The sequence below is a fragment of the Anser brachyrhynchus genome, assembly GCF_964034855.1.
Source record: "Anser brachyrhynchus genome assembly, chromosome: 1".
Classification (NCBI taxonomy): Eukaryota; Metazoa; Chordata; class Aves; order Anseriformes; family Anatidae; genus Anser; species Anser brachyrhynchus.
In genome coordinates this window covers 197,155,512-197,177,897 of record NC_137694.1, presented here as the reverse complement: position 1 = coordinate 197,177,897, position 22,386 = coordinate 197,155,512, and the positions used below count along the sequence as shown (strand labels likewise).

Sequence of the window (22,386 nt, the reverse complement as noted above, 5' to 3'; positions counted from 1 at the left end):
CTCTCATAACAGTATATTCCATGCAGGTCACTGTGGGATTCATCTGATGAAATGTAGATATCTAAAGAGAATGCTTTTACATCTGAGCTAAAGAAATAAGCACTCACAGGATGCAATCTGTCTCATCCTGAAGTTCCTAAAAATGGTTATTTATCTTTATTGGTAATGCAGGAAATCAAGGATAGCTTGTTGAGATGTAGTCCTGTGCGTGGGCAATATCTAAGAGTAGTGACATGAATCCCATCTAGTCTGAGGCCTAGATAAACAAAGAGGCCACTCTATGACCCAAGGATGTATAGAAGAAATGCAGAAAAAGAGCTCAGTCTCTGTGCTTTCCATATTTCTAGAAGAACATGTTGGCAGTTGTTATTTTGGCCAAATGATAGACCTCCAATATTGTTTTAACTTAACAGTTTAATAATTAGAGGGCAAGCTAAGCAAAGATCTCAGCACTTCCTAGGAATCAAAATGGGACTTCTCTACTGTATCATTAGTCTTCTTCTTTAAAGTTTGAAAACAAGCAATTTGTTAATGCCCCAGTTAAGTACCATGATACTCAATAGCATCAATAGATACTTCTCAGTGTTTATGGCAGTTAAACTTGCTTCTGGAGTAGCAGCTCTCTAAGCAGGACTGAAATGGAAGTGGTCTAAAATTTGAGCACCATGTCTCCACCTCCACATGACTGTGTGATGGCTTGCATAGTTCATGAGCCCTTTATTGGCCATTTGTATACAGCTAACTTTATCCTTTTTCTGCTAATTAATAAAAAAGAGAAATGAAAATTAATGTACGCATATTTAGTAATGATAATCTATATGTTATCAAGTTACTATTCCATGTGATAGTTCAGTATGCTTTATTCTCTTAAGTACTTCTTGTATTTCTAATAATAAATCTTTATTACACTGAAATTGAGATGGGTCTCCCCTTCTATAAATGCCTCTGTTTAGTTTCCCATGTCTTTTCTCTGCCACAGACCTTCAGGTCCTCATCTGCAGTAGTCCTCAGTGCCCTCCTTTGTCATGTTCCTGCTTTCCCAGTAACGTGGGTTTGGTTTGCAAAGGAAAACAGAAAATGGATCTAAACCACTTGGGAAGGAAATAGTAATAAGTGACACACAAATCTTGAGAAAGAGAAGGGATTGGTAATGAATTAGGCAGGGTATGAACTCTGTGAACTGCTAAAGGCCAAGGGTGTCAGCCATCCACCAACTATAACAAATGTTTAAGTAAAAGCACTGTGAGAAGTAGGGTTGTAGGGCTGTAGGGCAAAGTAGACTGGATGTGACTCCCAAAAGAAGTAGGTGACATCTTGGACCCAGTAATAACTTCTAAAGAAATGTCTGATAATCTGGGATCGGGGGATGGCCAGCAGAACATGGAAGGAACACATGGATGCCCAGTCACGTTTCTTACAGAGATTTTGGCTGCTCACTTCTCTTTTCTACAGCACCATTGCCTTTTGTGTAAGAGATCAATCCTTTGATTTTCCAGCAGAGTTGTTGGATTCAGCTTGCACTGCCACACTTGGATAATGACACAGAGCTCAGTATTGTTCCTAGGACTTTTGGATAGAGAATAACCTTTCAAAGCACGGCCCTGAAATGAAGCTTTGGGATTCCAGATAGCTGCAGGCTACCTGTGTGGGGTAGCTACACCCCCTAATTAGGCACACAGACTTTGGTTCTCTTTATTTCTCCTCCCTGCACAATTTTTTTTTTTTTTTTAAACTTCTTAGCACCTGTGTGTTACACTAGATGTTTACTCCTGTCAGAGACTTCACAGTTGAGTTGCTGAAAAACTGAATGATTTTGCAATTTCTAAGCAAATAAAATTGAATGAAGGCTTATGTATGATATTGATTTAGACGATTGTGGTTACCGCCAGCAAACGTAAACACACACTTTTGTCAGGAAGAGCTGCCCAGACTGTGTACTCATCTGTTTGCCTTGAACACCACAAAAATATTTCAGCACAATTCCAGTCATGCACAATTACACTTATATAACTGCTGCTGATAGAAACATTACCAGAGGGCTAAATCCGTCTGTTTTATAACTCCCACTGTTAGCTACACACAGACAAAGCATACATACAGAGACTTGGGACTGCCTTCTGGTGCTAAAGATCTTTCCTGTGACCATATTTTTGGAAAGTGCCCAAAGGACCATTCTTTGGTTCAAACCCTGATATCTCTGTCAATGCACGGGCAGCTGTGGCAGAGCATCCTCCACCAGGAATCTGATTTCTGTGGCCCCAAACTGCTCTGCAAGCTGAAACCATGCATGGCAAGTGAGGATGATAAGGAGGTTGGCTTCAAAACCACACTGCTTCTCTGAACCAAAATGCTAATGTAGATTCAGCCTTTCTAGGCATATTCATCCCAGTTTATTAAAATCTATAGTTCCCTTGTGCCCCATCCCAAGCAGATGCTGTAAGAGATACCATCCTTATTCTTGTCCATTGCCACTATGTTCTCAGTCAAAGTTCAGTATCCTTTCTTATGGATATCCTTATCTTCCTTCCACACTTATTTTAAAGCTTTAAGGTTGATGTCATGGTGGTCAAACTCACCCCAAAGTGCAGAAACTAACATTTTCCTTATGACTAGGCATCTTTGAAGTCTCAGAACCAGCCAGTAGGACACTCAGACATAAGAATATTGGTGGAAATTAATTATCCGAACTTAGTCTTCACAGTCTAAACAAGTTCTTACAGAAATATGTGTATGCTATTTTTGCAGACTCACAGAATGGCTGAGGCTTGGAAGAGACCTGTGGAGGTCATCTGGTCCAACCCCCTGGTCAAGCAGGGACACCTAGGGCAGTTCACCCAGCACCACTGCCAGAGGACTTTTCAATGTCTACAAGGAGGGAGACTTCACAGCCTCTCTGGGCAACCTGTGCCAGTGCTCTGTTACCTTCACAATAAATGTTTCCTGATGTTCAGAAATACCCCACAACATAATCAAAAATAGGGAAAATAGTGACCTCTGTATTTTCCTTTGTGCAATTAGCAGTTTATTTAGCCATCTTTCCTTTATTGGTTCTCAAAATTATGACCTCCAATAATCTGCACCTGCGAATAACCTGTTCAAAATCAGAGGCTTTTTTTAACCCTTAAAAAAGGGTTAGTGCATTGAGAGCATAAGCTATGTGGATGAGACTTGAGGGGACCACTCAGGGAAGAAGGATGGTGGGGTCCAGGCTTGTTTCATGCACTGCTAAATAGTCCACACTACTGAAGTATAGGATTTGATGTATTTTCGCACATATTCCCACAAGTTAATTCAGTCCTGTGAGTCCACTAGGTACTTACTGTCCAGCTGCTACCATCCTCCTAGACTTTCTTATAGAAACTTAGCACTGCAATTTACCTCTTTTTATCTATATGGAGAATTCTGCACAGGGCACCAGAAATTGGTAACTTAATTCTGAATATAACGTATAACATATTTTGATGCTTGTCTAAGCTGATAAATAATTAAATAAACAAACAAACCTGTTTAGTTGTAACAGTTCGTGAACTTTGGTTTGAAGGCACATTTGTTCAGCCAACTGCTTGAGGAATAGACGCACTTTGTGTGAGCTTTGTTATGGCAGTACATCTCTATGGTCATAAGGAACACAGATGTTGCCACTAGGACTCTGACAAAGCAAAAGATATCAGAAGTAGTGTTACTTAAATATGTGTTTGAATTTTGGCATGCCCTTTTCTCTAATTAAAGCCTGTCCTCTTGTAATGATTTACACAGGTTGCATTGTGATCCTGGAAAGGAAGAAAGAGTTTATCACTATTGGAAATGAAAGACTTCTTTTATTGTAATCATTCTCTTGCCACATTCTATGCTAGTTAAAATACACATCTGTGTGACCTTTCTGTACGTCTGTACACAAACTCTGTACACAAACACTTTATATTTGTTAACTCACAGCATTTTGCTCCAGAACATGCCTATAGCAGTTTGATCTTTTTCTAAGATCAGTGTAAACTTTCCTTGCTTCTTTGAACAAAGTGTCTTTCGTTTGTACTAAGGGCTTGGTTTGTTCACAGTAATTCAGTTTGCAGTAGTATGAAGTGTTAAATACTCTGTTCAGCTGCTTGAAAAAATACAATAACCTAAGCTATAATGCCCTAAATAACCTATTCATTTTATAAATCACTTCGTCTGTACTTTTGAGAGAAAATCAAAAGCAGTACTTATAAAATTAATGAAGATAGTTTGAAACATAGCTAGAAATAAAGTGCATATGTATTTGTACTACGTATACATGCATAGTTTGAAAAATATTCTCCGGTGCTGTTTGTAAACTATGTATTTTTCACCTTTATTACCAAGCTCTGTTTAATAATGGCATTTAACGTCTGTTTTTTTTTTTTTTTTCCCACACAAAATACCTTCACTTTCAAATATTGATTTTTCAACTTAATCAGTGTTACTTTCTAAATCTAAAGTAAAACATTTTTTACCAGTTCCCGTAGTACCTGATGACAATTTAGGGTACTCAGTCCTTCAGGGCATAGTTTCTAGTACTCTATTATTTTATACACGTTTTTGAATCACCAGAAATTTGGTAAACACACCGTTCAGTTTACTTGATTTGAAGTCATGGTACTAATTAGATTTAACAAAGCATTTTCGTTATCAAATCTGTCATTCTCCTTGCAGAGTTTTCTTGCTTTACATGAAATATTACGTAGTACTATTACAAGTAACGTCAGCCCCTGAGGAGCTGCGCTGACTGGATCAAACGCTGGGCAACCACAGCGGGGCCTGCAGCGGGCAGGCGGTGGGGCCGGAGGACATCCCCACGGCCTCTCGCGTTTCTCTGCCCCTGGCCCTGGCCCTGAATCCACCCCAGGGACCTGCTGCTAACCCTCAGGAGATGCCGAAGCAGCAGTGGCCACTGGATGGCAGCCGTGCACCTCCTGGCCCAGCCCTGAGCGGCCTGGGCGCTGGTGGCGGTCAGTGCCCACAGCTCCCTGAGGGCTTCTGCCGTGGGACGCCTGCCTTGCCCTGCGCTGTGAGCTTCTTAGCGCCAGCGTATTGCAACAATCAGCATTTTCTCTGTCAGCCTGTGCTAACTTTTCATCTGATGGTTTTAAAGCTTCTATTGGTCAGTTGTGAGGAAGGTGTATTGCCCACAGTCCTACCAGCAGCATATTTTGCAAAATACTCAAAAGGTGTTCCCATGTAGCTGGTGAGATGCCCTCCTCCTTTAGTCCCATTTGGGCCTGTGGAGCCCCACAGAGGCTGCCCAGACCCACACAGCCCTGTGGGCTGGGAGCTTTTGTGGGACACACACACACACACACACACATACACTCGTCCACTCCAATGTCTAGTCACACACAGAAAGGTAGCAGGGCACAAAAACACACGAAGCACATGAAGCATGAGGAGAAACCCCCACAGCCACTTCCTGCTCCCCTACCCCCCCATCAACTGCTTTAATTAAAGAATGCAGGCAGACCATGAAAAACTCTTTCTCACAGCCAGAACCACAGAATTCACATCTCAAACCTTCAGGTCCTGTCTGCCGGTGTAGTGGACAGGCTTGGCGGTGTCCCTGAGATGTGTGTCATTAAGAGTGGTCATTCTGCAAGGGTCTTTGCCTCTGTTTGTAGCCCCCAGAGACCTGTAGCACCAGGCACATCCTGCAGCTCATCTGCCTTTCTTGCTGGCATCCTCCCTTGGTACCTGCAAGGGCAGTACTGAGTGTCAGTGCCCTGCTTTGGGTATGGGTCTGGCATGCTGAAGTGCCAGAGTTCAAAAAGGTTAATTTCATTAAGCTCTTCAAAAAGTGTGTTGGTTCTCAATGCTTAAATACTGTCCCTGCAGCTTCCTCTTCTGTTATCAGAATTTGAGCAATTAACAGCAAAAGGCATGAAATTACCACTGAGTGCAAGGAAGACCTATGCACATACAGGTAATGACAAGTTATTTCTTCACAGACAAACTCTGATTCATATCTTTTCTCTGCTTTTAAGGCACCAGATCCTTACATCCCATAGGATGAGTTTTCTTGAGGCTTTTGGAAGACAGAGGTATCTGCCTGTCACCCAAAAGCACAGCGGATAGGCTGCTCATCTGAAAGGGAAGTGGAAGAAATGGTTTTAAGCCCTATTGGTAGCTAAAGCACTTCCACAGACGTTCTGGGAATCCAGGTTCTTGCAAGCAGAGAAATGAGCAGGGACTTTTCAGGATAACCCACCACAGACACTTTGTGTGTCTCAGCAACACATTGCATTAGGATGCATAATTTGCTCATTTCCTAATCCAGTCTCATCATCACCATCTTATGATCTTTTTAAAATACAGCTGTTAAAAAAGCATTAAATATAAATTGGACAAGAAACTATCTATCATGGTTTCTTTGTGATACAAAGCAACTGGAAAGACAAGTGTGGGTTAGCTTTCTCCTTGGTTTCATATGTCTTTTTTGCCTTGCCTTGTCTACCCTTCCAAACTCCTCTGGTCAACGGCAGGGGGAATATAGCATTACAAAACCAAATAGAAATGTGCAGTGGAAAGCAAGAAGGATGTTCAGTGAAAACACTAAGAAAATTATTTCAGGCTGACCAAGTGGGATCCTGTTTTCTGTTTGTGTGTCCCTCTGCTCCCACAGTAACAGCTGAATGTACTGGCCAACTTCAGCCAAGCTGAACCAAGATACTGAAGTTCCTAGGGGTTTTGTGGAAAATAGCAGCTGGCTAGAGGAGAAAACCCCTGTTACTGGAGGAGGGAAGGAAGATAATTGATTCCTTGCCTGGACTGTGGGGCCAGCTGTCTGGTCAGCCCATGACCGCACAGCATTACCCAGCTGGTAACTTAAACGCAGTATGGGAAAGTGGTAAGAAATTTACATGCATTATGAGGAGTTATAGATGGTGTAAGAGAGTGCTGGGGAGGTGCTGTTTGAAGCTCTCAAGGGCTGTGGGAGGGTGGGAGGCTGCAATGAGGTACAAGACATAATCCCACATTAAATCCCACATTAGCTAGGCTCCTGGCAGAGACTGAGGGGAAAGGATGACCAGTGAGCACTCATCACTTACTGGATTTCTGCTGTGATGATCCTATTCCAATTGGTTTTTCACCGAAGAAACAATGCATGAAGAGGGAAAACAGTGTGGCCATGCTGTTATCACTAAGCAAAAGTCAAGCCCTTTTGTGTTGGGTGTGACTTTTCAGACCTTCTTTGCAAATACAGGAAAAACAATACTCATTGTTTTATTTATTTTTGCAGGTGACCTATGAACATGCACCCTGTGTTGGTTTAACATAATGCCAAAGCTGCCAGTCAGAAAGCATTAAGAGCATTTTTCTGTTAAAAATTAACTTTTCTCGAGACAAGTTATTCAAGTTGCGAAACAATGAAACACCTGAGAAAAGAAGGGAGTACAGATACTCATGTTTGTTTATGTATGTGAAGTAGAGGAACTTGCCCAAGTACTGTAAAGCACTGAGTAACCTCCTTGATGACTCAATGATTAAACGTTCCTTGCAGTTTAGATTACGATTGTGTTACACACCAAGCAGAGAGTGTATGAAAGAATAAACTTGCCTCTGAGTAAAAACATTTAGGTGTAACTGGCTTGGCAGCTTCTGTGAACATGATGTTCAGCTGTGCTTTCTAGACAGTTGTCATCTGTATTATGTGGAGAAGAGTTTAAGCAGACTAGGACAGAGGAACAGGTAGGGAACCATCTCCATCCTGCCTGCTTCCAGTGTGTTCTGCTCCTGTCTATTGTGGCCACTCCACAGGTAGTGGTGGTCCAAGCAGGTGCCTTCAACTTTAACATTGGTTTGTGGTCATATTAAAAGCTGATGATTTATCTCACCAGAAAGTGAACATCAGAGAGGATAAAAATAGCATGTCCTTCTGTTTTGGATCCCATAAAAACTAAAATATACCAGCAAAGACACTAGTCTTTTCAACACACTTAATAAACGTTGGCTGTCTGAAAACTTAGCTACTCTAATTGAGTAGACTGGCTTGCCTCTGCAAAGAGACGCTTTCTCCAGGGGGTGGAGGTACTGATTTGCCCTTGGACAGTCTTTGAATGAGATGAGTAACATTGTGGAGAACTTCCCTCTTCTTTCTGTACAGGGATCTTCCCTAATTCATGTAGAGTAAGTATACAGAGAGATAGAAAGCTAAAGTTGTGAGATGAATCTCACTCAAGTATCTACCATTTTACTCCACTTTATGTTTAAATTTTGTTAGGGTTATAGAGTATGCTGCTGTTCACCTTAACTACCTTTGTAGATCAGTAAGACAGCATATCTGAGCCTCTCTTTTGATTTCCTGGTGGAAAACAAGTCAGAGGGGCTCTCATAATAATAGCAGCAACATAATGACAGCACCCTTTACACCAAATTGAGTAGGTAAGGTTCAGGTTGCAATCATTGCATTGTTGCACCTGGCACTGTAAAAACACATAGCAAAAAGAAACTTTTTACTTGAACACAGAATAGGTGTGTAAAACAGTCAGACATATGAGAACTAGGGAGCAGGAGGACAAGCCAATACTAATGAGACCATATTCTCAGATATATCCAGCTGTGCACATGATATAGCCAAGCATTTGGCAATTTGTTCTGGGCCTCTTTCCAAAATTAAATGTAAAGGAAATACTTGAAGAGGATATGACTGTGAGTTTATAGTTTTGGTTTGGTTTTGTGGGGAGTCTGCCCTGTGTACAGTGACAGCATGTAATAATGCATTTTGTACTTGGAGCACATGTACTGTACTAGCAGAGCAAAGGTTGAGCACTATGACATGGTAAATGAGTATATTTCTTGATTAGGACAGGTCTGATTTGTGAAGAATGTCATTAGTAGATCCACAAAGATTTGTGAATTGGTCCCAAACAGCCGCTGATGAAATGGTAATTGATATGCTGGGAAAACATATCAGGGTGAGTAAATATATTTGGACACCGGGACAGGGAGGTCATTTTTGTGGCACAATATTGATTTGATGGGAAAGGAACAAGGTTTCAATAGCCAAAGAACAGGACAAGAGAAGACAGGAGATGAGACAGAAGAATAAACAAGTAATAAAAAGCCTGGTTCTTGAAGACGTTTGGGGACAAAAGGAAAATATAAATATCCTAAGTTGGAAGAATATCTGAAAACTAGAGCTAGCACATTAATATGTAGTCTTTCACACCGTCTTAGAAATATAAAATGGCTTCAAGAGATGAATATTGTATGAATATGTATGAATATGTATGAATATTTGACTTCAAACTTAGAACTATTTATTTCCACATGATTTGTCCCCCCTCCTCCCCAAGTATAAAACAATAAATTATGTTGTACATTTTGCACTTAATGAGGGGAACAGTTAGAGCTTACGTACCAGTTTATTAAAACAGTAAACATATATGAAAAGTAGTCCCATTGCTTCTGCCATATAGCAGTGTATACAAGAACAGCCTTTGAGAAATCTAGAATGACTTTATTCTCATTTGTTATGTATAAGAAAGTTTAATGATATTAACAGTTAAACCAGCTGTTACTCTTCATTTCACGGATAACTTTTTTAGCAGTAGGGTCAAACTCCCACTGCCTTGATCCATGGAAGAAGTAGAAGAATCCTAGAAACAAAAAAGTAAGACATTAAATTATGCGAACAAGAAGTAGCTTCATTCTAACATAGTGTCATACATGTCTAACATAACACCATCTTTGTGCACACAGAAGAGCATCTGTTCAGTTCTATCTTTTGCAGAATACACCAATAATGACATCAATAATAACTCCAGAACGTGTGCTCTTTAAAAGGAAACTGATTTTACTTAAAAGCCCAAGCTCGTTTCATTTACCTTTATGTTGGAAAACAGCATCAACCTTCTGGCTAATTCCTGGAAAGTCATTGACTGTCCGTCTAGGATAACCCTTCTCCATGGACTGGCTGTGTTCATCATACCTAAATCATATAAAAGGAGACGTAGCTTTACAGAATTTAGACACCAGTTCTGCAAAGAATGAAGCAGTTGCTGAATGGTGTTCACCATCTCTATAGTGACTGCACAATTTTTTTACATGAATTTTATACTCCTCTTAGACTCTGATATAATGTTGTACATAGAAGGGAGGAAACTGACTTACTTCAGGTCAAATCAAGTTGGGACAATTTTTATAAGATGGGACTGAATTTGAGGGATGAAAGGGGGAACTAAGGTTCTTGAAGATCTGAGGAAACAAATTTTTGAAGAATTTGAGGAAAAAAAACAAGTAAACAAGCAAACCTTTGTTTTACTTCTTGTTGGATACAAGAAATACCTTTCACAAGGATTTGAGACTAAGAGAATGGGTGTTACTAGGTAAGAAATCCATGCTGTGGTTTTCTTACATGCCTTTGTCTTGTGACCAAGGCAGTAAAATAGCAGTGCAAGATATTGTGAACATTCTTTACAAAACTATAAAAAACAAAGGGCAGGAAACCACATGCGGCCAAAAATCCAGCTGACACTGCATGTCTCACTAGTAGCCCCACAAATAGTCATAACAAAGTGTATTTGACCCATACATGCTCCTGGTTGCCTGCAGAAGCCTTTGCATCAGTTACCCTTGCACACAGGAGGACTCGATCAGCTTCTCAAAGCTGACTTTTTAGTTCTGTTTGCCTAGTGTTCAAGAATAGGGAATCATTCGTACAGATAGTGAATAGGATTTAAAAGAAGCACATTGTAAATCTAATGTTAATCAGCCAAAGGAAGGGAAATGAACTGTGATTGGTACCTTTCTGAAAGAGGTAAAATAATCTAGGACTTTTCAGAAATCACAGAAATCTTGTACAAGCTGTCCCAGCCAGCCTTCTGCTGAAATAGGCTCTCTCTCATTTCTTTATTTTCTAGAGATAATTGTTTGTTTGTTTGTAAAAATAGTCTACATGCAGGAACTTTTTCAGCTTCTGGGTATAATGCATCAAAATGAGTTCTTATCTTAAATGGCTGTTTTAGCACACCATTAAACTCTCAAAAGTCAAAGCTATATTATTCTCTCTGCAAGAGTCAAAAAGACATTTCTATGTGTTACCTAATGTTCTATAAATGTCTAATGTGCAATTTTAATTGCATACAGATTATATTGGAGTCAGTCATAACAAAATATTTGTCTCTTTTTCATACCTCCAGTACTTGTCGCCTATGAAAAAGTCTGTCTTCCCTGTATTTTTATTACAAACAGCTGCATCAATTTTCTTAACACCTTTAGGAAAGCCCAGTGTGTTGATGTTCTTTGGATAACCAAGCAACACCTGATATCCGCTGATAACCCAGAACTTATTGCCTATGAAAAAAAAAAAAAAAAAGGTAAAGTTTTACCATTGATTTTGGGAAACTAAATGAAAGAAAAACATACTTTCTCAGTGTAGGTTGTAGGAAAACTAGATGAAAGACCCTTAGTGTTATTTATTTATTTATCTATTTATTTATTTTAATTTGAAAAGTGAATTTCATGCACATATAGCTACCCTTCTTCCCTCATTTTCCTTCAAAACTAAAGGTAAGAAAAATTTAAAGAAAATCTCATACTTCACCTTTGAAAAATAGGATCTGATCTTTCATGTTCTCATATGCTGCTTGAATACCAGATGGCAGAGTTGGCCAGAAGGCAGAAATTAATTCAAGTTCAACTTCTGAGTTATCAGGATAGACTCGCCACAAGTGTCTGATTAAAATATGAAACAATTTTTGTAGTAAATAATAAACCACAGACGTTTCTGTATATGCACAAGAATGTGAACAGCATCGTGATTTACAAGTTCTTTCTTGTCAGTGGAACTACCTGGGTTGATGTGTCAGAAAGGAAAACTCCCCTCTGTGGGAAATAGGGCTTTTTTTTTTTTTTTTCCTGACTTCTTTGTGGAATTACCCTCATTGGTAATTATCATGGTATTGATTGATTAATAATATCACCTACAAGCAAGTACCGAATTCAGATTGCTGTTGTACTGTGTAATATGAGAGGTATAGGGTCCCAGGGGAGCCTGACTGGCTATTCTTTGTATACCCAAATACAAGACTTAGGGCTTGCATAGGTAACTGGAAGAGATAATGGTTCAACTGTATTGTAGAGCATACTAATTTATTTGGAATTGGTTGCAGCAATTATTCATTTCACTGCTTGTTGTAACCATCTATACTTTTGGGAATAAAACTTTACTGGGGCCAAGTTTTTTTCTGAAAATAAGAATCAGCCTATTTTGTCAGGGGATCCTGTAAAAATATTAATATAACTCCTATCTGCTGACAGTTTTGTTTCTGTGAACAATTGATTCTGAAATCTATCCATCTGTCTCATTATAAATCCCATAATCATGGTCATGCTAACCACCAGAGTATTCAGTCTAAAACACAAACTTCACAGAGTCAATCGTCATATCAATATTTACCTGCCCTTTAGAAACATGATTTCTCGTCGGAGTGTAGTTATAGCATCAAAAGATATCTGGGAGCCACAGGTTTTAGGTGATGTAGGAATGGGTGGGCTTTTATCTGGGATTTTTGTTGGAGAACCTAAGGGAGACATTTTAGAATCCACCACATTTGTAGAAACATTAAGTTTTTCATGTATGAATGGATTTTTTTTATTTTATTTATTTTTATTATTTTTTAAGCAGTAGATTTTACTCACCGTAAATGGACTGAATGCCACTTATGTCATCTGGAGAGAGAGGAAATTCGCTGGGGCTGACGTAGGCGTAATTGGGGAACATCAAGGCTCTCTGGTCGTTAGAATGAGAGAGACCCAGTGCGTGGCCAAACTCATGAGCAGCAACAAGGAACAAATTGAATCCTTAGGAAATGGATATAGAGATCAGTCTACTTTTGGTCTGCAAATGGGTAATACATTCTGAGCACACCAGGGCTAATGCTGTGATGGTTTCCATACAATATACCGTAATTCACTAGGGTATGCATATACATGTACCTACATTTTATATAGGTAGGTTGTGTTCTTCCACCATTAGAAGGACGTGACTCTTGGCCCTCTTTCCTGCTGTTCTTTTTGTTACCTACTGAAAGTACATGTGTGGCATGAGTAGCTGTCTGGGGGTGAGTGTGGGTGCAGCCCTGAGGAATGTCCTGACAGGGTTTCCCAGCTGAACTAGAGCCGATTAGATAGTGAGTCATGTCAAACTAACAGCTCTCCAGGGAAAGGAGAAGAGGGTGCACTCTGTGCACAGTTGAGGTACCAAGTTGTCATTGTTTGTCAGCTCCCCACACCTCCCACAAACCTGGGTAAGAAAGGTGAGGTCATGAATAGGTAAAGAAAAATATAATTTTACCTGGATGGTTTACCTTTTTATCAATAAGAATTTTAAGCATATGGCTTCTCTATAGCCTTGTCAAATAAAAAATCTTTAAAAAATATTATGCTTATGCATGCTTATTTCCAGTGAAATGTTAACACAGTAAACAGATAAAAAATAGGATTTCTTTCAAAGTGCAGTTAATTACGTGCATCCCTCCAAGTAAAATGCCTTTCTGAATTAGGAAAGAACAATCATCTGCTCTGCTGTCCGTGAGCCAGCAATATCAACAGTGAAGATCACAAGCCTGTGGCAGAGCAGAGAACTTGTCATCAGTTGCCCAACACAGGCTGACTGAAGACAACATTTCCATTTCTCAAAAAAACAAACAAAGCCTGAAGTTTCCACACACGTTTCCTGTCCTCCCTTCTCACGAGCCTCCCAAGCTCTCCAACAAGTTCTGCAATATATCACTGCTGGAGCCACGCTGTTGAGGAACAACAGCAAAGCTGGGGCTGACCCATTCATTCCCAGTGTGGGGAGAAGCATTACATTTTTTCAACATGGGAGTACAGCCATCAACCCTCTTTTTTTTTTTTTTTTTTTTCCACAATAAGCCCACATCTCTCCTCCTTGTGCAGTCCTTTTACAACACCTTCCTGTTTGTCAGCTCCTTGTTTTTCCTGCAGTCCAGTTCGCCTCTGCTGTTTTCCATCCCCAAAAGTGGATGAGAAAAGGCATACAGTGGATACAACAGGGTAATATGCCCATGGAGTGATAGATCTGTCAGAGGCAGTACATGCTGTATTGACAGCCAGGGGGCTGAGGGGAGCAGGCGGGTCCCAGGTGGATGGCTGAACACTCGGTGTCCCTCTGTTTACTGGGCTGGTGGCACACATTTGTAGTCACCTCTCCACCCTGCATCTCAGCCTGTGGGCAGCCAAAATGGCATGTTCAAACTCCCAGCTGCTGGCAGGCAACTGAAATTACTTGCAAAACACTTCCTCACATTGGCTCATTCTATCTTGAATGCAAAGTAAAGCTATAGTGGGACCTATCTGGTATTATCGGTGAGGACTCTTTATTATCACTGGTGGCTCAAATGAGTTTCAGATGGAGGGAACCTCCTCCAAGGGCTGCTGCAAGGCACGATGTGCTGCCTCTGCAGGGTGTGCTAGTGCAGGCTTGGTGCCAGCATGTGCACCAGGAGGGGAAAAAGAGCCAGCTTTTATCACGGGTTGTGGAGCTTTGGTGGGGATGGGCCCCACTGACCCCCAGGTAAGAGCAGCACGTCTGTAGCACTCATATCTGAAAAGGGTTGTCCCTGTTGGTACGTTTGTTTTTGGTAAATATGGTCTAGAGTAGATCAGGCTGGTTTTCACATCACATTTTAAGTATTCCTGTTTGAGGATGGTCTGCAATATCTTTGAACTGTTAGTGCTATGCTTTGTCTCAGTGTATCCTTCAGCTAAATAAAATCAGAAAAGAATTTCCTATTGGCTTAACACTTCAGAAACCTTTTATTACATACCATCTGAGCCTGTGGTCCAATCTTCATCCTCATCGAAGTGTGCATCACCACCAAAACCATCGCCAGGTGGAAAGGCATGAGCGAGGACACCAAGGGGGCCATCAAAATAACGAGGGCAATGTCCATGAGCTAAATAATATGATGTTGAAATAACATTGAGTTTATGTCATGACAACTGGAAAAATCTTTAAATTAGTCTTACCACTGATTTGCAGTCAGTCCATTACCTTTGGTTCCAAAAGCAATCATTATATCTGCTATTCCCTCATGAATGCGAGTGAAAATCAGCGGGGTGACAGTGCTCCACACTTTAAGTGCCTTCTGGATTGCTTTATCCACATCGTCTTTGCTCATATCTGGTGTATAGTTCACGATTCTACGGTTACAAAAGAATTTCTCTAATATTGTTAAGATGATGAACAGAGATGTATAAGAAGCAATTTACCCTGTAATCCAATAGCTCCCCAAACTCATCTTGGACTGAGTAAGTTTAAGGAACATAATAACCACCCGACATGTCTTTTGCATAAAAATAATTGTTTACACAGTATCAGTTTTTCTCCAAGTGGCCTTTATCCAGGGGGTGGTCTCTTGGGCATGAGGAAAATTGTCTCCTCGTGATTCCGTGACTAAGCTGTTGGTCTTAGCAAATTTTGAAGATAGGAGGGTTTGCACAGGGTGCAACTGATATTTCTGTTTGGCTCACAGAATATTAGTTAGGAGTGATACAAGACAGGCAAAATACTATAGTTGACTCATAAAATGTAAAACACCCAGCTTGAATCTCAGAGATTCCTCTCAGGAATATACTTAGCTAACAGCTGGAGAAACAAAAGCATTTTTGTGTTCCCAGATGGAAACAGTTGCTATAGAAGTTACATTTAAATATAACAAACGTGGATATCCACAAAACCACAATATAAGCACAGAAACACAATTATGGAAATACTACCTGTAAGTCAGCTTGTTTTTTTTCCACCCAGGCAGAGTGACACCATAAAGACCCACATCAGGAACTCCACACCTGGGTTTTTTCATCATTTCTAATGTCTCAGTGTCTGGTTTTCCAGTCACTTTCAAACCAAAAAATCGTTGCATTTTCTGGAGTTTTTCAGCTGTCGATTCAGCATTTGTTTTCCATCCAAGCTGATTTGGATCTGGTTCAACAGTATAGAATTTATTTAAATAGTCCTAATGAAAAAGAAAAAATAAAGCAAACACATTTCACATTTTGGTCTGTCTCTGAAATACATAACTTAGGACTGATATTGTTTGTGTATTGTGCTAGTAGAATCATCTGCCTGTGATTTCAGAGCACAAGAGTTGTTTTCCTGAGGATCACAGCTAAACAGAAACAGGCACATTTTTCTCTGATTCTTATTTACTTGACATTTCCAGTTTTTACTGATTATCCTACTTTAATAAAGTTTGGGCAACAGAATTCTGTGAAATAGCATTGCCTCAGAAAGACAGCAAACTGCTGCATAGCTAGAACATGCAGATTACATCTAAAAGGAAAGGGCTGTAGATCTCAGATATGGACAATAGAGTTACCTCTACAAGCTTTGCATCTTCTCCTTTGTTGTCTTTCTCTGGGTGGATGGGAAGAGCGTTAGAAACAGCAGCACACATTAAAAGAAGAAGCAAAATTGTCTTCATTCTTACACTCCTTTCCATCCTTGTACGAGAGCAGTCTGCTTTCTGCTCCGTGTGCATCGCCTCTCACATTCCAGTTAGTATGGTTATAGAGTGCTTTGTAGAGCCAGCTGTAGACTGACTCAGAGTCTACCGTGCTCTGATTACCTCCAGACATCCTATAACACTGTGCTGGCTGACACAATAACACTTAATTAAACCCATCCGATTTCACAGCCATCTGAAATCAGTTAGTATTTGAATACTCCTGAGCTGCTTGGCTACCATTTCAAACCTGGCACTCAATTTTAGATATTTTAGACTGAATTTTAGAGAATCTGAGCAATTTCATGTCAGATGCAATGGAGCACAGTGGATGTCCCAGTCCACCTGTGTGAAATGGGACCTCCAAATGTAGAGGGAGTCTTATCCACTCTCGGTCTGAGAATGGGGGTCATGCACCAGATAGGCATCCCATCCAAGGAACTAAAACTTTGGGACAAATTACTGCCATTTCTAGGCATAAATAAATAAATAAATAAATAAATAAATATTTTAATTCATCCATTAAGTGAGAATGTTTGTTTTAGAAAATGGAAGAAAGGCTCAATTCACTCACCTTCTCTTCCCTGAAACTCTTTGGAAAGGCTGTGTGTTTTCTTTAAATTATAGTGATAAAATCCAGGATATCCATAAGCGAAAAAGACTTTACCCTATAAGACAGCCTAAAGGATGTGAATAATCTTACATCTTTCTTTCTTTCTTTCTTTCTTTCTTTCTTTTTCTTTCTTTCTTTCTTTCTTTCTTTCTTTCTTTCTTTCTTTCTTTCTTTCTTTCTTTCTTTCTTTCTTTCTCTTTCTCTCTTTCTCTCTTTCTCTCTCTTTCTCTCTTTCTCTCTCTTCTCTCTCTTCTCTCTCTCTCTCTCTCTTTCTCTTTCTCTCTTTCTCTCTTTCTCTCTTTCTTTCTTTTTCTTTCTTTCTTTCTTTCTTTCTTTCTTTCTTTCTTTCTTTCTTTCTTTCTTTCTTTCTTTCTTTCTTTCTTTCTTTCTTTCTTTCTTTCTTTCTTTCTTTCTTTCTTTCTTTCTTTCTTTCTTTCTTTCTTTCTTTCTTTCTTTCTTTCTTTCTTTCTTTCTTTCTTTCTTTCTTATCAATTATCTATTATTTTTTCTTTCTATCTATCAATTATCTATCTATCTATCTATCTATCTATCTATCTATCTATCTATCTGCCTTTTCATCAAGAAAGGCTTCTTCAGTTTAACCACAATAACCACAGGGGATATGATTATTTCCTGTCTTAAGTAATTCAGAATAAAGGAAATTTAAAGTCACACAAACTGTGACAAATTATAGAGTTTCATCCTGTCCTGGCCAAGCACCTTCCTCTTTCACTGTTAGGAATGGGAGCTGAAGGTATTTAGGACCTCCAAGGAGATCTGACAGTGTGTGCTCAACATTTATGAAAGAGTTGTAGGAAATATCCTTGTGTTGGACTGCGGCTTTTTTCTCGGGAAATTCTTGTTTTCATATTGCTGGCTTTTTGCTGTCACTTGCAGCCAACTTTTCTCCAGCTGGAGACATTAATGACGAATTTTCTAGCCCAAATTTCACAATCTACCCTTGTTTGTTAAACTTTCTTGTTAATAGTATTTCTCAGCTACAATAACAAAAAACCCCACCTCCCTTAATTTGTCATTATTATCATTTTATTGTGATAAGGTAAGAGACCCAAGACACGTGGATCCCTTTTAATTCTGTTACCGAGGTACAAACTGTGACAGCAAATTTTCTGACATGGGGAGTATCACAGAACTGAAACTAGAAATTCCTTGTGCACTTGTCCAGAAATACAGTTTTTTTTTTTTTGTTTTGTTTTGTTTTTTTTGAGCTCTGCTTTCCATTTTAAAACTGAAATATTTGGTTGCCTCAATGGTTTTAAAGCTAGAAGGCATTACCATCTGACTGTATATATGGCACAGGTCTCAAAACAAAAAAAAACAAACTGTTCAGTAGCTTTTGCATGAAGCATAATTACCAATGGCATTAGAGTATCCTTTCGGAAAAGGTGTTTTGGCTGTTTTCAATTTAATTTTGTAAAAAATTAAGGCAGTATTGTAAGGAAATTTGATATGAACTGGGAGAATTTATTATCTTTTTTCCTGCTGTGGTTGGCTATCAGTTCCCACAGCTATCTGCTGTACAGCAGTCGAAGGATAGAGACAGTGAAAACAGCTAGGATAAGATTCGTTGCACCTAGCTTTATACATTTATTAGTTAAGTATTTGTCTATAGAAAATGGAGAAATATGTCTCTCTAGAGAGTGACTGAGTCAGCTGTCTTGGGATAGGATGACCTGCCCTTTTCAGGTACTCTTTTGCCGTCTTTACTGAATGTAGAACAGCTTAAACAACTAATTTAAACTATGCTTCTAGCTTCAGCTAATAGCTCAAGCTAAATTAGTATTTGCTCAGAAGAGACCTGTGTGCCAGGTGATGGAGTCCTACATTACTCAAAGCCTGTGTAAGGTTTTTGCTACTTGACCACCTGCACAACACAGCAGCCAGTTCCCACTACTCATGGGAGAGAAGTCTAAATGCAGTTTCTCACAAAAGATGTTACACAATTATGTCTATAGCATGCCTTGAGGTCTGAGAGAAGAAGTAGCTGTGAAACAGCTGTTGGTTATGGTTTCCTTCTTCTTATCTTTAGCTTTGGTTAGAGTTTGAGGATGTTATGCCTTGTGACTTCCTTTGTTTTCCTAGAATAGGTTTCATCCAGACTGCAGCTATGTAACCCAAGTTTTAACTTAGAAAGGTCACTGGCTGTCCTCACCACATCACTAGCACCAAGTGACACTACACAAAGAGCTATAGCAATCCTCAATGCCACTGCATCATGGTCATCTTAATATGATACAATCAGGGATTTAGATCTCTTAAGAGTTCACACTGTGGGTGTCTATATGTGAGTTAACTGTGTAGGCTTGCATGATATCAACAGAAATCTAATAAATATGGTCAGATGATATCTACAGAGCATTTATTCTGACCACATGTAAGATGTAAACAGAGGATGATACAGCTTTCAGGAGCTCACCAAATGTCTTGACCAACACCATTGACCATCATGGGAGCCTAAGCCTGAGATCATATGAAAACATTTAGTCTTCAATTTAGTTGCCTAAACAGTGGTGTGTTGTTCTCTTGAGACAGTCTAGTGAACCTGAGACATAGACACAGGCCTGGTGGCTGTGACCCAGGACCTAGAGGGGACACATGGCTCCTAGACTGGCATTGAGAGGCCAGGTGGAAACATTCAGACACCTTATTGGCACTAGATACCTGTTCAGGTAGCTGAGATGAGCCACTACTTTGCAGGCTCAATTAGTAACATCATAGAATGGTTTGGGTTGGAAGGGACCATAATGATCATATAATTCCAACCCCCCCTGCCATGGGCAGGGATCCCACCCAGTACACCAGGTTGCCCAAAGCCCCATCCAACCTGGCCTTGAACACTTCCAAGAGTGAGGTATCCACAACTTCTCTCGGCAACTCATTCCAGTGTCTCACCACACCCATTGTGAAGCATTTCTTCCTTATATTAACATACCTTCGTTTAGTTTAAAGTCATTACCCCTTGTCCTATCAGTCTGACCATGGATTCAACAAAGTTGACTCTACTCAGCTTGACAGAAAAATATGGGACAATGTCAAATGTTTTAAATAATTTATTTGATCTGTAACAAACCCTTGACAAAGACTGCACTCTGTGAGGGCAGGATTCATCCATCCAAATGTTGGTGTCGAGAGACAGCATAGGCTCTGTGGGGCTTTAGGGAGTGCTGATCTTCCAGAAGTCCTATTTCATACCTGCATGGTCATCTTGGATACCAATGCATTGAACACATGTTTAGGCAATTTAATGCCTCCCTGGGTGAATCTGCCTCAATTAATAGCAATGGGGTCTACACACAAAAACCATAACAAACACTAGGGAGTGTTGCAGCACTCTACCTTAGTAAAGTTCTTAGCAAATAGGACCATGAACTTATCAAAAGGGCAGGTGATTGCATGGACTTACCAGGTAATGACAACCAGAGTCAGACTTACTGGAAGTGGTGCTTGTGCAGGGAGCTGGCACCAGCTGTCCTTTGTGGCTGAAATGGAGCAATTGTTACACTCATGCAAGAAAAGAAAAAATGCACTCATGCAAGCTTGAGGGAAATTTTCTCTCAGAAAAATCGCTTCATTTTGAGCTCTTGGTCTTCCTGCTCAAAGAAAATTTACAAAACAAGTTCCCGAAAATGTGCCCGGGAACTGAAAAATCAGAACTTTACAGGATGCCAAAAGGCGTGGACTAAAAATATGTTGTTATAACTTTCTCCTCTCTTTAAACTCTCCATCTTTATGGGCTGTGAATTATCCTTTCTCTGTCTTTCTCTCTTTCCTTTGAAACATAACCACCTCCTTACCCCATTTAACATTTTTTCTGCTCCAATGAGTACCCCCAGTTTTTAGGTCTAGAGAGGAATTAGTGGTCCTGCTCTAACTCTGAGGAGCTATTCTGGAATTACTTCACAACCTTCACATTTGAAGGAAATATATGCCCCAAATTTTTATTTTTTAATTTAGACCTTGTCCAGAAAGAAGTATTATCTTTCCCTCTAAATCTTCTGTTGCTAGGTCTGTAGGTGATCTCTATTAAAACAAAACAAAACAAACCCAAAAAACCATAATCAGTTTAGACATAAACATTTAAAACAGCTTTTAGATGGATTGTCCAGGCTTGCACAAGAAAAATGTAAAATAGCATTGTTACTGAAGTTTCGAATTAAAGAATTTTGTGAGAACAAGGTTCACATAAATTAACTTATTAATTTAAGTCTTTGATTTACTGAAATTTATTTATTTATTTATTTGTTAGGTTTTATAAGGAATATAATATATATTCACCTCCATTTTCAATTATAATTTCTTATCTTTGAATTTAGATCAATTTTTACTCTTGAATTTGATGAAGGTAAAAATTATCATCTGTTATTTATTTACAAAGGATGCAATTTAATAGGCTTCCAATACAGACAGCCAATGAAAAAAAGTTATAAGGTTATATGTTCTTTTCTCAAAATCCTGTGAATTCTATTACATTAACCTGAAACCTTCCTCTGAAGTATGTATGTTGCATAATGCAGATGAAGAATGAGACAATACATCTTGTTACGGGACATATGGCTTCTAATGGTAGCTGAGCTACAAAAAAAAAAAAAAAAAAAAAAGGTGGGGGGGGAGGAAGAGAGAGAAAGTGGATAACCCTTCAGAAACCATTCTAACTGAAGACATTTGAAAATAAAAACTGTGGATATAAAGCTGTCTTTTTCATGAACTTCTTGTATCAGAAATATTTTTGGCTAAGAATTCTCATTTTTAACGCAATCTTCTTTATCCTTTATTCCACTGAAACCAGGAGGGATTTACTAACTACTGGAGTATTAAGTACTTAACAGAGCCTCCCTGAATGAGGAGGTTTATCCACCCCTTACATAATGTGGCTACCTGTGATAGCAGGGCAAAGGTTTCAGCAACCTTCTTTATAATACATTTTTCCAGTCTTAAATTCAGTTCTTAAATACAAATATGGAAGTGGCATTTGTGGACTGGCACTAATGATTTTGTAGACTGACACTAGATAATGATGACTGACACTAGATAATGACTGATAATTTCATGGATTGACACTAGACCAACTGTCCTAATTACCCATAGGATTTTTGCCAGAACTTGTGTGGGGTTATAATTCTCAGAGCCAGCTGGCTGATCCTTTCTTTAGCTAGGGATAAAAATCCAAGATTTCATGCCAAAACACATTTTTTAGTATTTGGAAGCTAGACTTCACTCTTGAGTATTAACACAAATAAAAAAGCAAGGACACAATGATATGACAAATATAAT

At 39.4% G+C, this 22,386-nt stretch overlaps 1 protein-coding gene across 1 annotated transcript; it reads right to left on the bottom strand.

Annotated features, from left to right (window-relative positions):
• Positions 1 to 9,355: 9,355 nt before the first annotated feature.
• On the bottom strand, positions 9,356 to 16,590 carry LOC308195685 (matrix metalloproteinase-27-like). The gene is made up of 10 exons (XM_080593560.1): positions 16,356 to 16,590; positions 15,754 to 15,992; positions 15,029 to 15,177; positions 14,802 to 14,930; positions 12,652 to 12,813; positions 12,410 to 12,533; positions 11,555 to 11,685; positions 11,145 to 11,304; positions 9,837 to 9,940; positions 9,356 to 9,608 (listed from the first exon to the last, which is right to left on the bottom strand). The coding sequence occupies exons 1-10, from the start codon at positions 16,515 to 16,517 to the stop codon at positions 9,508 to 9,510; spliced, it is 1,461 nt and encodes a 486-aa protein (XP_080449686.1). The 5' UTR covers positions 16,518 to 16,590; the 3' UTR covers positions 9,356 to 9,507.
• Between the last annotated feature and the right edge of the window lie 5,796 nt (positions 16,591 to 22,386).

Bases quoted from the DNA above. Each gene is read 5' to 3' on its own strand.
- LOC308195685 (XM_080593560.1), bottom strand. From the start codon at position 16,517: ATGCACACGGAGCAGAAAGCAGACTGCTCTCGTACAAGGATGGAAAGG. The intron at 12,534-12,651 runs GTGAGTAAAATC...TGTCTCCCTTAG, and splicing joins TGGCATTCAGTCCATTTACG to GTTCTCCAACAAAAATCCCA. The intron at 9,941-11,144 runs GTATGAAAAAGA...TATATGATTTAG, and splicing joins ATAGGCGACAAGTACTGGAG to GTATGATGAACACAGCCAGT.